Source organism: Sphaerodactylus townsendi, linkage group LG02 (assembly GCF_021028975.2).
Source record: "Sphaerodactylus townsendi isolate TG3544 linkage group LG02, MPM_Stown_v2.3, whole genome shotgun sequence".
Taxonomy (NCBI): Eukaryota; Metazoa; Chordata; class Lepidosauria; order Squamata; family Sphaerodactylidae; genus Sphaerodactylus; species Sphaerodactylus townsendi.
Window position 1 is genome coordinate 17,136,738 of NC_059426.1, and position 13,550 is coordinate 17,150,287.

Consider the following 13,550-nt stretch of genomic DNA (forward strand, 5'->3'; position numbering starts at 1 on the left):
ATGTTCACTAATGATCAATGAAACAGGGTGTGCTGACATAAGTGAACTGAGCCGGGATGCAATCCACTTGAATCACCCACCTAAACCTCCTTATTGCTAGATTACCTGATACTCCGTGTCGTAGCTCCGCAGCCGGATCCTGCCCTCTTTCCACTCATCCCCTTGATCTTCCCTGACGATCCACAGGGGCTTGCTCTCGTGGATCGCTTCCCGCCACACCTGGAGCGTCGTTCCAGACCCACCGGACAGCTGATACCGGAACACCATGCACAAGGTGCTCCTGGGGGAGAAGACCATGGGGCTGACCAGCCGGGCGTGCTGTCCTTCTCTTCTCGCGCTGCTCTGCAGCCTCAGATGATGCTTGCCATCTGTTGAAGAGGAAGGTAAAACCCACGTCAACGGTTGTAGCCAGTGCGGGTGATGGGATATACTCGGTTAAAACCAACCAGAGGTTACAAGTACAACAGTAAAGCTAATAAACATTCCTATCCATAGGAAACAATCCAGGAACGCAAATAACTCAGAACCTAGAACACGGCCATACAGCCCAGAAACCACACAGCACCCAACTCAGAACCTATCTGGCAGATAAGGCCATTCTTTGATCCGATTCTGTGTGCAATCGACTATTTGAAGGACTATGCCAGATGGACTATGCCACAAGGGACTATGCTACAAAGAAGGCACGGAGTTCCCAAGTTAGGCTTGGAGGGCATTTTTAGGGAAGGATCAATGAAGAGGAGAAGAAGAGTTTGGATTTATACCTCCCATTTCTGTTCTGTAAGAAGACTCCTTTTCCTTCCTCTCCCCACAACAGGCCCCTTGTGAGGTAGGTGGGGCTGAGAGAGTTCGGTGAGAACTGTGACTAATCCAAGGTCACCCAGCAGACTTCATGTGGAGAAATGGGGAAACAAACCAAGGGCGTCTCCCCACTCACCATGATTCCCCCTATGCCATGCGCTGCTCTCAGCGCGCGGCATCCCTGGTGCGCGTCCGGGCGTCCCCATGACCCCGCGCTCTGTGTGGGGTCATCAAAAGGCACAGTTTACAAGAGCACCAGGGATGCCGTGCGCTGAGGGGGCGCGACAGCGGTAGCGTCGGGGCGGCTGTGCTGTCGCCGCCCCTGTCGTGGGGAGTGCCGGGGGACCCCGCGCTACTCTTCTCAAGTAGCGCGGGGCTTAAGGTAAGTGGGGAAACCCCGCAAGTATTCCAGATAAGAGGCTGCTGCTCAGGTGAAGTGGGGAATCAAACCTGGTTCTCCAGATTAGAATCCACCTTTGGGTTACCCCACATTGGTTTTTTGTACAGGAAGGGATGCTTAATCTCGCTCTCTCCTCTCCAAGCTAGGCTCTGAGACCAGAGAAAGCCTAGAAGGCAGAACATTAAAAGAAAATGTTTAAGAAAAGAATTCCCGAGTACAGCAGAAGTTAAACACACTCTTGGCTACAGTTTTCCTTCTCCAAATGCCCACTTCCTGCAAGCTATCTGAGACCCGTTTGTAACATGGATTTCCCAGAGTAACTAGTAGTTATGCCTTCTCATTCATTTTTGCTTTTCAGGAAGCTTCCGGCCTTCCTCTGGTTCTGGAGGCACATCAGAGTAACATCCACACCACCCAATGAACAGCCTGGATCAAATGTGTTTGGGCTGGACTGGTGCTTTCCTTCTAGTTTTGAAGCACCAAAATTAGCTCCACAGAAAGAAAGAGTTGACAATTTTTCCTATTTATTTATAACAGTCGCAACAGTGATCTGTTCTTACAACTCAGGCGATCCTGAGGCTCAATCATGTTCTGTTCCTTCATTTCCATCTGGCTTTTTAAAAAATTAGGCAGAGATGTGCAAGTTATAACTAGCTGTGAATAAGTGGGAATTTTAGCAGGGTGAGCCACCCGCTTGCGGAAAACAAAAGAACACAATTACAATGGCTGAAAATCCTCTTTTCTTTCTGAACATCTTTGAAATACACGGGAATGTAGTCTTCCAAAGGCACCTGGTGAGCTCCCAAAGGCACCTGGTGGGCCACTGCGAGTATCAGAGAGCTGGACTAGATGGACTCTGGTCTGATCCAGTTGGCTTGTTCTTATGTTCTTTGGCAACTGGACGGCCTACCAGTCCAGCCCTGCTAGATGCCACCTCCAGCTTCTCTACTCCGATGAGGAATGCCACCCAGGAGCACGGTAAATTTCATCTCCCAAATTGGCATTACTGGCTTCTAGCTTCTTGCTTTACCTACAGGCAGACCTTCTGTCCTACAGGGCTGGCTTTATCCTGAACAGAAAGTTCTTCACGCTGGAGTAGAATTGCCCACTTTTTAAAAACGGTTTCAGGTGGGTAGCCAGCAGGATTGCCAACCTCCAGGTGGTGGCTGGAGATCTACTGGGATTACCACTGATTTCCGGGTAACGGAGATCAATCGTAACTGGAGAGAATCGTCCCTTTGGAAGGTAGACTGGATGGCATGACTCTTGGCAGAGCTTCCTCCCTCCCCAAACCCTGCCGTCCTTCCGCTCCACCCTGAAAATCTCCAGGTATTTCCCAACCCACAGCTGGTAACCCTAGTAACCGAGCAAAGAAGAAGAAGAAGAAGAAGAAGAAGAAGAAGAAGAAGAAGAAGAAGAAGAAGAAGAAGAAGAAGAAGAAGAAGAAGAAGAAGAAGAAGAAGAAGAAGAAGAAGAAGAAGAAGAAGAAGAAGAAGAAGAAGAAGAAGAAGAAGAAGAAGAAGAAGAAGAAGAAGAAGAAGAGGAAGAGGAAGAGGAAGAGGAAGAGGAAGAGGAAGAGGAAGACAATTTTAAGGTACTTTTGCTGCTGCTGTGTTTGAAGCAGCAGTCAAACTCAACCAGCGGACATGCCAAGATGCTGAAGAAGAAAAAGAACACTTTGGATTTATACCCCACTTTTCTCAACCATAAGGCAGCCTACAAACTCCTTTTCCCTTCCTCTCCTCACAACAGACACCCTGTGAGGTAGGTGGGGCTGAGAAAGTTCAGAAAGAACTGTGACTAGCCCAAGGTCACCCAGCAGGCTTCAGGTGTGGGAGCAGGGAAACAAATCCAGTTCGCCAGATAAGAGTCTGCTGCTCATGCGGAGGAGTGGGGGATCAAGCCGAGCTCTCCAGATCAGAGTCCCCCTGCTCTTAACGGCTGCACTATGTCGGCTAGATTCGAGTCTAGGCACACTTTTAAGTACTGACAACATTTCCCGACTCCAAGCTTTCAAGAGTCGAAGCTCTCTCCATCAAATACTTCTGACTCTTGAAAACTTATACCTTTGAACTCTTGCAAGTCTTTAAGGTGCTGTTGGACCTGAATCTGGCTCTTTTTTAAAAAAAACAGCAATATTTAATAGAGGCAGAACATGTATAAATTCAGATTGTGAAGTTTTGCCTATCACCCTCTGGGGAGAAAACAGCTGCTAAATGTCTATTTTAATGGGGTTGTTTATATGGGTTATTGTACACTGTGTAGAGGAAGTTATGTTGTACACCGCTCAGAGCCCTCCGGGGGTAGAGCGGTATAAAAAACCCATAAATAAATAAATAAATAAATGAATGAATGAATGAATGAAGGAAGGAAGGAAGGAAGGAAGGAAGGAAGGAAGGAAGGAAGGAAGGAAGGAAGGAAGGAAGGAAGGAAGGAAGGAAGGAAGGAAGGAAGGAAGGAAGGAAGGAAGGAAGGAAGGAAGGAAGGAAGGAAGGAAGGAAGGAAGGAAGGAAGGAAGGAAGGAATAAATAAATAAATAAATAAATAAATTATAATGCTGGGGTAAAACCCATGGCCTTGAGATCCTACCTATTAAAGAGCTGGTTGAAAGGATTTAACAACAACAACAACAAAACCCTTGTCAGGTTGGACTCAACCAGCTTTCCTGTTGGTGAAAAAAGGGGGCATTCTTCAAAATGGATATGCTGTAGATCACGGGACCTGCCTTCACAATAACTGCTGGAAAAGAAAAGACTGTTTCCATTTGCACAGAATGAAACCAAGCAACAAACAGGACTCTGTGCTGTTCTTGGGATACCAGAGCTGGAAAGAATATTCTCCGCCGTATGAAAAGGGAGAAACAGAGAGGGTGTTTCATTGACAGAGATGGTTCAGAAGAGAGGATGTCTATTTTACCAGCAGCTATAAGTATGGAAGTCTGCTGATTAAGACCCTGAAAAGCTCAAGGCGAAAGATTGACATAATTAGGACAAGTGAATGCGCTGTAATTGTCAGGGAAAAAATTGACTCTGTAATCATGACATTACGGCAGGGGAGCGTTGGGGGGGCCCTCATATTTATTCTGCCTCAAATTTACTTGGGTTATGAGCCAGAAGCCGATCGCGGCTCTTCCGCCCAGCCTCGCGGCTTGCCACCGTTGCGACTTATCTTGGGGCTGGGGGAAAGCAAGCGGAGTGGGGTTTTTTCCCTTCTTGAAGTCTTTCTCCCTCACCAACTTCTGCTCATCACCAGCAGTAAATACTTGCAATCAGACCGTAGCTGACAATTTAGTTGATGATAGGAGGCGGAATGGGGCTTCTCGTCATTATCACCTCTCGGTTCCTCTCTCTCTCCCCTCCCTTCTTGATAGCGCAGATGATTGGCCCTTGAGCACAAACAGTGCAACGAAGTTTGCGGCTGTCGGTGATCTAAGCAAAGGCAACGCAAAGGCACGAAGCAGGTGTTCGGGCAATTAGGGGAAAAAACGCATCGGGACGGAAATAAAAACCCAAGATGAAAAGGTGCTGTTTGGAACCGCTTGGGTGGCTGCGGCCACCTTGGGATGCCGGGTGGGTGGCAGACCTGCGAGATGTCAGTCCAGTAGCACTTTAGAAGTCAGCAAGGTTTTCAGGGTATCGGCTTTCGAGAATCACAGCTGCCTTTGTCACACACCATAGGTGTGTGGTGGACAGGTAAAAAAAACAACCCAACAGGTACTAGGGTTGCTGAAGAATGCTTTGCCAACTGAATTTATACCAGCAGGGCTGCTACCAAAAGCTCTGCCAGGAAAACAAGAAGGGAGCAACTGCAGCCATTTCCTTCTTAAATGCCGTCCTGAGCTAATTCACACAAGCCTAATTAGGTGTCAAGAATGCCATTGACTTTGGTAAGACTGACTATTTTTAATTACATCTTTTTACTTTGCCCTTCATCCAAACAGCTCAGAGTGGTATACATCACTCTCTCCTGCTCTATTTAATTTATTTTATCTTATTTTGCTTATGCCCTTTATGGGCTACCAATTTCACTTGGACTCTAGGCAGATTACACAGAGTGAGTCAATACAATGGACAGGATGGGGTATTCAATAAACAATACAATAGGATTAGGGTGATTAAACCAATCTGGAATCTTAACAGAACGGAAGCAAAACATATGTCTTAAGCATGGCACATTAAATGATGCAAAAATTACATAGCAGGATTCTAGCTTCAGCAAGTTAGATAGAGTAGTATAGACCACAGTCCCTAATGATTAATCTAAGGAACTTTGTGAATCATTCTGTACAGAGCAACTCTATTGTCTGTGTAGAAAAGCCCTCTTGAATCATTCAGTTTTGCATGGTTGGCAGAAAAGCAGGAGAACAGGACCCTTCCTGACCTCTGCAGACAGGTCATTCCACAAGGTGGGGGCCAAAACAAAAAAGGCACTTGTACAGGTAGGTGCTGATTTTACCCATTTGCAGATTGGCGCCTACAGAAGACCTCACCCAGATGAGTGAAGCTATCAAGGCAGAGCATAGGGAAAAACACAGCCTCACAGATGAGAACCCAAGGTCATGAAGGGCTTTGTATGGGATAGCCAGACCCCTTACATTGAACCTCATAGCTGAAGGGCAGTCAAGTGGGATGACTGCGAATGGGGTTAATTTGTGTGTTTCATTGAGATCCCCAAAATAGGTGAGCCACAGTGTCCTGCATAGGGTTGGAGATTCGGATGCTCCGAATCCGAGTTTGGACCGAATCTGCACTGATTCGGATGGATTTGGACGAGTTGGGTCCGAATCTGAGCTGTCCGCATCACATCTGATCCGAATCCGTGTGTGTTTCACCGGTCACTCACTCCAGCAGGTTTCATGTGCAGGAACGGTGAAACATGCAAACCAGAATTATTAAAGCTAGTGGCACCAACATTTCAGGGTAACATCATGAGACTGTCCTGATGACACCCCCCAAGTTTGGTGTAGTTTGGTTCAGGGGGGACCAAAGTTATGGACTCTCAAGGGGGGGGCTATCCCCCATTGTTCCCAATGGGAGCTAAGGAGACGGTGGCTACCCCTTTGAGAGTCCATAACTTTGTCCCCCCAAACCAAACTACACCAAACTTTGGGGGTGTCATCGGAACAGTCTCCTGATGATACCCTGAAAGTTTGGTGCTGATGTGTCTAAAAATGTGCCCCCTGCAGGCACCCCCAGAAATTTGCCCAAGATTCTTTGTTCTGTAGTAACTTAGCTGCATTGCTGTCAATATGGGATTCCTGGTGGAGGGCTGTGGGGTGCACATTTCTCAAGGTACAGTCGCAAAACGGTCCATTGGTTCACTTACCGTGAAGGGCCCTTCTCTTGTAGGCGAAGGGGCATCTTGGTGGGTGATTCTCCACCCCCAATTCAGGGAGGCAGGAAACAGAATTTCGTCACTTCCTGTCCAGGCTTGGCATCCATTTTAGCCAGTATTCGACTGACCGAGCAGTCCAGAAAGGGAAACATGAAGTGAAAAAGGTCCCTCAAAGATAACGTAAACAACAATGAAATAACTCCAGAACAACATTAGTCGTAAGAAGAACATCAACTACAGGGACAAGTGTCCTAGAGAAGGTATTTTAAACACTAACCTTTCATAACTGAATATATATACAGAGACTGAGACTCATGATAAATGCTAACGACTAGTTGGGAATAAGATGCCCTTCGCCTACAAGAGAAAGGGGCCCTTCATGACGTAAGTGAACCAATGGACGTTCTCGTTTGGAGGCTTTCGAGAGGGCATCTTTGGTGGGAACCTCCCAGCAGTGCTGTCCCCACCAGGGTGGGTTAAGTCCGCAAAGCATCTATAATGTGTTCCAGAACCCTACCGAACTTACCTCGTCAGCTGTACCCCATGAATTAAAGCTTGTAATGTCTAACAAAAGTGGAAGGCGCTGACCAAGTGGCTGCCTTTGCAGATCTGTTCCACTGAGGCTTATGTCTGAATGCTGCTAGTGGCTAACGCTGATCTAGTGGAATGTAGCGCTGTGATGCCAGCCGAACTGAAATGTTCATGGCCTTATGGGCTTCCACGATACAGCTCTTAATGTTAGCACTAATGGAAGCCGCTGACATGGGCATGCCCTAGGTTTAAAGCAGCTGTGTTGATGAAGAGAGTCTGAGACTTTCTGATTGATCCGGTCTGCATGATAATGAAAAGCTTTAGAGCACCGCCTGATGTCCTAAGCTGTGCCATAAAGCCGCCCTTTGGATGGTTTGGGCGAGGACAAAAAGATGGCAGAAATAATGTCCCTGTTGCAAATGGAAGGAAAGAGGATGCCTTGGGCTTGAAGGTGGGATCTGGCAGCGGTTGACCACCTGTCGCCGTCGGAAGCACTGACAAATTAGGGGTTAATGGAAAGGGCCCCTGAATTATGGTCTGATACCCTTTCTGCAGTCGATGTGATGGCCACTAAGAATGGAATGATCTTCATCCTTAGCCATAGCGTATAAGTGGAATAAATAGGTCTGGATCGGTTCGAAGGGGACTTTGTTAGAGCCGAAAGGACCGAAGCTTAGCTTCCGCGATGGGGAAGCGATGGCGTATGGTGGGTGGCTGTGACTGTTGAGCGCCTTTAAGAAACCTGATGACATCCAGGATGTTGTGAAGGCTGAAAATTCCTTGGAACTTTACTACATACGGTGGACTAAAGGCGGCGACTTGTCTTCTCAGGGTGTTGTTAGAACGCATGAAGCCCGCTTGGAAGCCGCCTTTGCAGGGAATTCCAACACCCGATACCAGGGAAGGATGTTCAGGATCCTATCTGTCTCTGAAGCCGAAGACCATTTTGACAAAAGCCTTCCAGGTGTGTAGTTATAGATGCGCCGCGATGCATGGGGCGTCTTGAGGCTAGAAGGGTGTCTGTTACCGCTGTTGAATAACCTTTGTCTGTCAGACGTCTCCGCTCAAGCGCCATTGCCGATCCAGATGGAACCATCCCGGATCGAGAGCGCAGTGCAAGCGGACCCTCGATGGAGCAGAAGTTGGGCCGAGACTTCTGGAGATAATGTGGAACGGGCCCGACATGTTTAAACAGATTCTTGCATATGAGATTTTGAATTTTTTTTTGTTTTTTAAGTTTTTTTTTTCAGCTTTAGGAATCCTAGTTGGAAACTTTTCATGTACATCTTCTAATTCCCCTTTGAGCCTTCTGTTTCTCTCTTTTCTCAGTGCTTGTTTTAGCCTTTGACCTAGTAACTACTGCGTTCATTTGTCTAGATTGGTACAACACATCTGCTCCAATTATAAAAGGCATATCCAGAAACATCATGTACAATGGCATATATGTCCTTTTCAATTCTGGGAGTCTGGATATGAATCAAGTAATAAATCTAAGTACAGGGGGGTCTTCATATGTAGGTGTAACCTGTAATTTTCCCACCAACTGATGACTTATTTGCTTTAACAACTTTTCTGTTGATGAGAATCCTATATCTGCCCCTGTGTCAACAAGAACCTTCCACCCACAACTTCCCCCCTAAGTAACACTTTCATAGCCCTGAGATCTCCAACCCACTGTCTCTGTTCCTCAGATATCACACTATTTACATCAACCAGCTGTAACTCTCCATTCTCACTCTTGGTTCTTGTTCAGTGGATTTAACAAGTTCCTCATCACCAGCATATCTCTTAGTTGTCAAGCGCAGAAGTTTCTTCCAGGGACTTAGTAGAGTTCTTTCATCACCACGGTGACCGGGCTCTTCTCCTTCACTGGAACAAGCAGAACTACCTGGTGAATCATTACTCTCCTCCCCAATCTTCTTCATTTTGCACCAAAACCCGACATTATTTCCCAACATGTTGCACTCTTTGTTTCTCTCTTTATTTCTTTGCACATTGTGATTTGAAGTGAGCCTTCTCTCCACAATAAAAAAAAAAGCAGATTATATTCCTGGTGTATAGATCTCAGCCGCCATTTACTGGGCCTTGGGGAAAATTGATCCTTTCTCTGAAGCTTTCAAACTTTTTTTCTTTCTCCATCTTTACCTGTAAACTCAATATTTCTCGGGTTGGTTTTAAACAATTCTCTCTTCTCTGATACAAAACGTGCTGGTTTTCTTTCCTTTGCTTTTTATGACGGCTATCTGTCCGCGAAAAGCAGCCAAGTCAAGATAAATTTAAGTTCTCTTTAGCTTTCTGAACAAGAGCTGAGATTTCTTCGAGTGTGTGTCAAAAAATTGCTCTCTTTGCTATCAAGTTGCAAAGTCTTCTATGGACTGATACCTTTGCAGCTCTATACCATGTGCTGAACTATAAGTTTTCAACCGTGAGCCAGCGTGCTAAATATAGCTCTCCTTCCTCTTAGGGAAAAGCTCCCTCAGTTCTTCTCTCAACTGGATCTCTCGGATTTTCCAAATCTGGCTAAGGCCTGCTCCCTTTAAAATACCCTCATAGGTGGCTTCTTCCCCAAGTGTAAGTTCACCTAATAACTGAGTTAAATTCTCCAGCAACGCAAGGCCATAACGCAACCCTCACTGTTTCCCCTCTTCTGGGAACTTCTTTTCTCTCTCAAGGCAGCTTCTGAAACAAAGCTAAAAAACTTTTCCACTGACTCACCCTGCTGGATACCTGGGAACTGTCTCTTCTGCCAAGCTGCAGCCGACTCCCTCTCTGTTCATCTCTGCATCAGCAAGTTCATGGAGGTTTCCCCAGTGCATAAGCGTTTGCAGCATCCTCATCCATCCCTCAGTGCTGGTTGGTACTGAGGAATCGCCTGTACCTATACTATCCCGCCTGGTTGCATTAACTCTGGGTAGATCCTCTATAGAGGGTGTACTACAGACCTTTCTTGGTCATTCTCATCCATGTCTCTCAACTCCCTGCCATTCAACAGCTGTCCCTGGTGTCTCTTAAACTCTTGAGCTACCACTTCTAACGTTGCTTGATTCTGGCTCAGCTGAAAATGGTGGTGTGCATATTCTGGGCTCTTCAATTAGTGACCTGCACTTCATTCACCTTTTTAGATCGAAAGGAGTTTCACTACTGGTTCGTCCATCTGCACATTCACCCCAAACCTGTGGTTTGTACCAGAGCTACAAATTTACACTCTTTGCTTGCCAACAAAATGCTCACTGAGTGTATTTCCAAAATCCCTCCGCTTTGCCACCATGTTCCAAGGAAGACCTTACAGTCCCCTTCTACTTGAATTGCTTATTGATTCCAATACAACTCATAGGAAACTTCTTCTTTTTTGTAGTTTATTACATATAACAGGCAAGCTTACAAGTTGCTCTTAACGAATTCAACTAAAGAAAAAAAAACTTCAGGAAAAAAAAACTGAACTGGGCTTCCCGCCCAGTTAAACCTCTCACTCCTAACTGCCCTTCCTGTGTTCTGAGTTTTTCATCCTCCAACTGACACTTTCCAGAATGTTCCTGAACTCTTCACGGGGGTGCAGAAGCTGACCCTGATGGAGCAGAGATAATAGATTCGGAATGCGGAACGGCCGAGCATGTTGGATAATAGTTCTTGTATTATGAGGAGAACCCACGGTCTCCTGAAGCCAATTGCATGCGATAGGATGATCTTGTTTTGTTTCGGCGATAATTTTTCAAGTAGTTTGGGTATAAGAGGAATGCATGGAAAGGCATACAGAAGAACTGGCGGCCATGGACTGGTCAGAGCACATCTACTATAGCGAAGAGCTTTGGGATGAAAGTACCTGGACATGAACTGTGGTAACTGCGTTTTGTGCCATTCGCTTAAGAGGTCGACGATGGCACCCCGAGGTGTTGCGGTGATGGTCCAGAAAATCTTCCTTGTTCAGTGCGCCCATTCTGCCGAGAGATGGATTGCCTGACTCAGCCAGTCGGCTAATGCAGGTTCAGAACTCCTTGAACGTGTGTTCTGCCTTCAGGCTCTTGATATTTGTGTTCTGCCCAGGTCAGAATGCTGGATTAATTTCCCTGTGCAATCGCGTGAGATCTTGACCCCTTGATTGTTGATATTGTTCCTTTGCCGCTATGTTGTCGAAAGGATTAAGGCTACGTTGATTGGAAACCCAGGTCTGGAATGATTTGAAGAGTGCTAGGAAGATCGCTTTGACCTCCAACACGTTGATGGGCAGACAGGACTGATTGCGTGTCCATTTTCCCTGTGCATATTTGTTTTGCAGGCTGGCTCCCCAGCCCGATAGGCTTGCGTCTGTGAAGATCTGAATCTGAGACGTATGGAGAAATTGTTTGCCTTGAATAAGATTCTTTTTGCACATCCACCAGCGGAGCTGATTTCTGGATTCGGGAGTTATGAACTGTGAATCTTTCTGTCCCTCTTATTGAATTGGTGTCACCGTTGATAGGACGGACTGAAACTGTTGGAGTGGGCATCGGCGTGGAACCTTCCCACCGGGTGAGAATTCGATGGTTGCTATGAGAGTTCCCAGAATCTTTACTAGAAAGAGAAGAGATGCAGATTGGGATTGCAGAAGAATTCCCTATCATCTCTTTGAATGTTATTTTATTTTCTCCATCTGGGAGGAAAGAAGCCGCTTTTGTTCGCGGTCTAAGGATTAGCTCCAGATGAGTTAGGAGCGCTGTATTAGCTTAAGGAGCTCTTTTTTGGACGCTGATGACGGTTCCGGTGTCTGTAGGTTTGTCTGACCAAACTTCAGATCTTGGATTGCTTGTTCCCTGAATCGCGGAGCTTAATTAAAGGTTAAATCGCCCAGATAGTGGTGAATATGTGACCCTTTGCTGACGGAGGAGAGTGATGGGTGCTTACTGCATCTTCAAAAAACTCTGGGGCGCCGGTATTGGCCTAAAGGGAAGAGCCCTGAACTGGTAATGCTTGCTGTTCACCGCGAAACCTGAGGAACTTCCCTGTGAGAAGGTCTTATGGGTACATGAAGATATGCCTCCGAGGAAAGATCCAGAGAGATACCAAGGAAATCCTCTTCCTGAGGGCCTCTTGAGATGGTTCTGAGGGATTCCATTTGAATCTCAAGTGGGGTCTGATGAATTTGTTTGATTCTTTGAAGATTCAGGATTGCCCCTCCAGTCCTCGGATTTTGGGGACCGTGAAAGAAAAATGCGAAAGTAAAACCCGGAGAACATCTCTGTCTTGGGTACCTCTTCTATGGCTGCTTCATCGCCAGGAGGTGTTTTCACGCTTCCAGAGTTCGCTTTGGCTTTGTCCTTTCCTTGCTGCTTATAGAGGAGAAGGAAGGAAGAAGGTTGGGGCAGAGAAAGAAATTCTATGGCATTAATCCTAGGGAGAGCGGCTTCTGCAGTCCAACGCATCGACGTGGCTGCTCTTTCCAGCTTCCTGGAAGAGGTAGAAGACGTCCCCACCTGGGGAGTCAGGACTTGGGTGCTCCGTCTCCTCCTGGTATTCTTATCGAATTTTGACCTAAAAGTTTCCTCTTCAACGAAAGGAACCGGATCCACGCGGATACCATGAGGAATTTCTACCCTCTCTCTGAGATCCAGGAGTTGTTCTTGCTCGGCTCTTGATGTGTATTGGCAACTTACTCTCTGAGAACGGCAGACGCTTTGGTGCCAGGGCTGATTTTGTCGAACGGAAGGAAATTTGGGTAATGTCTCCTTTCTTATCCTTGGTTTCCCAATTTTAATTATGCGATCCACCCGGCCGCCAAACAAGGTATTACCCCTGAAAGGCATAGCTGGTAATCATGTTCCTAGATTGGGTATCTGCCTGCCAGGCTCTTAATCCAGAGCATTACCGGCGAACCCACTATGGAAGAGGCCATGGATCGAGTTTCCGATAAATACCAGCGCATCGAAGCTAGCATCTGCAATGAATGCTCGCTTCCATTCAATACTGCATCAACCCCTTCCCTTAGCTGCTAGTTCCAGGAGCCCAGAATATCAAAAAAAGGACCTTGTTAGGCCTAAACCAGAAGGGCCCTGGCCACAGTAGATGCCAAGCAATGGCCTTCCGGCGCGAGGTAGCCAGGGATTCGTGAGATCTCCTGAGCATACGGTGTCAGTCTCTTTATCAAGGGCAATCTCGATGCTGCCCCTGCGACTCTAACTTTAACTAGAAGTCCTCCGATTAAGCAGGTGGCAACAAAGCGGGGCATCCACAGGAGGAGGAAGTCTTTATATCGGAATCCACATATTCTAAAATCTCAAGTATGCGCCTTTTGGCGTTGGGAAATGGAGTGTTTGTTGTTGGAGGCCAAGCTTCCCCACTCTTTTAATTCTTTCTTAAGAAAGAATTCAGGGATCGGAAAAAGACCATTTTTTGGAGAGCTTCCTCCTTAGGTGGAGGAACCGCTTTGCTTCCCTTGGGACAGCCTTTAATCGGGAAGTGATGAAGAAGAGGCTTCGGCAATTGGAAGCTATCTTCTGCATTCCGTACCCAG

The 13,550-nt window shown here is 46.6% G+C and overlaps 1 protein-coding gene across 1 annotated transcript in view; it reads right to left on the minus strand.

The window, feature by feature from the left end:
- Positions 1–13,550, minus strand: part of NRP2 (neuropilin 2) — a 254,183-nt gene that overhangs the window by 66,056 nt on the left and 174,577 nt on the right. The window contains exon 12 of the mRNA XM_048484452.1: positions 106–368. Coding sequence (XP_048340409.1) covers positions 106–368 — 263 coding nt within the window. The remainder of the gene's footprint in view (positions 1–105; positions 369–13,550) is intronic.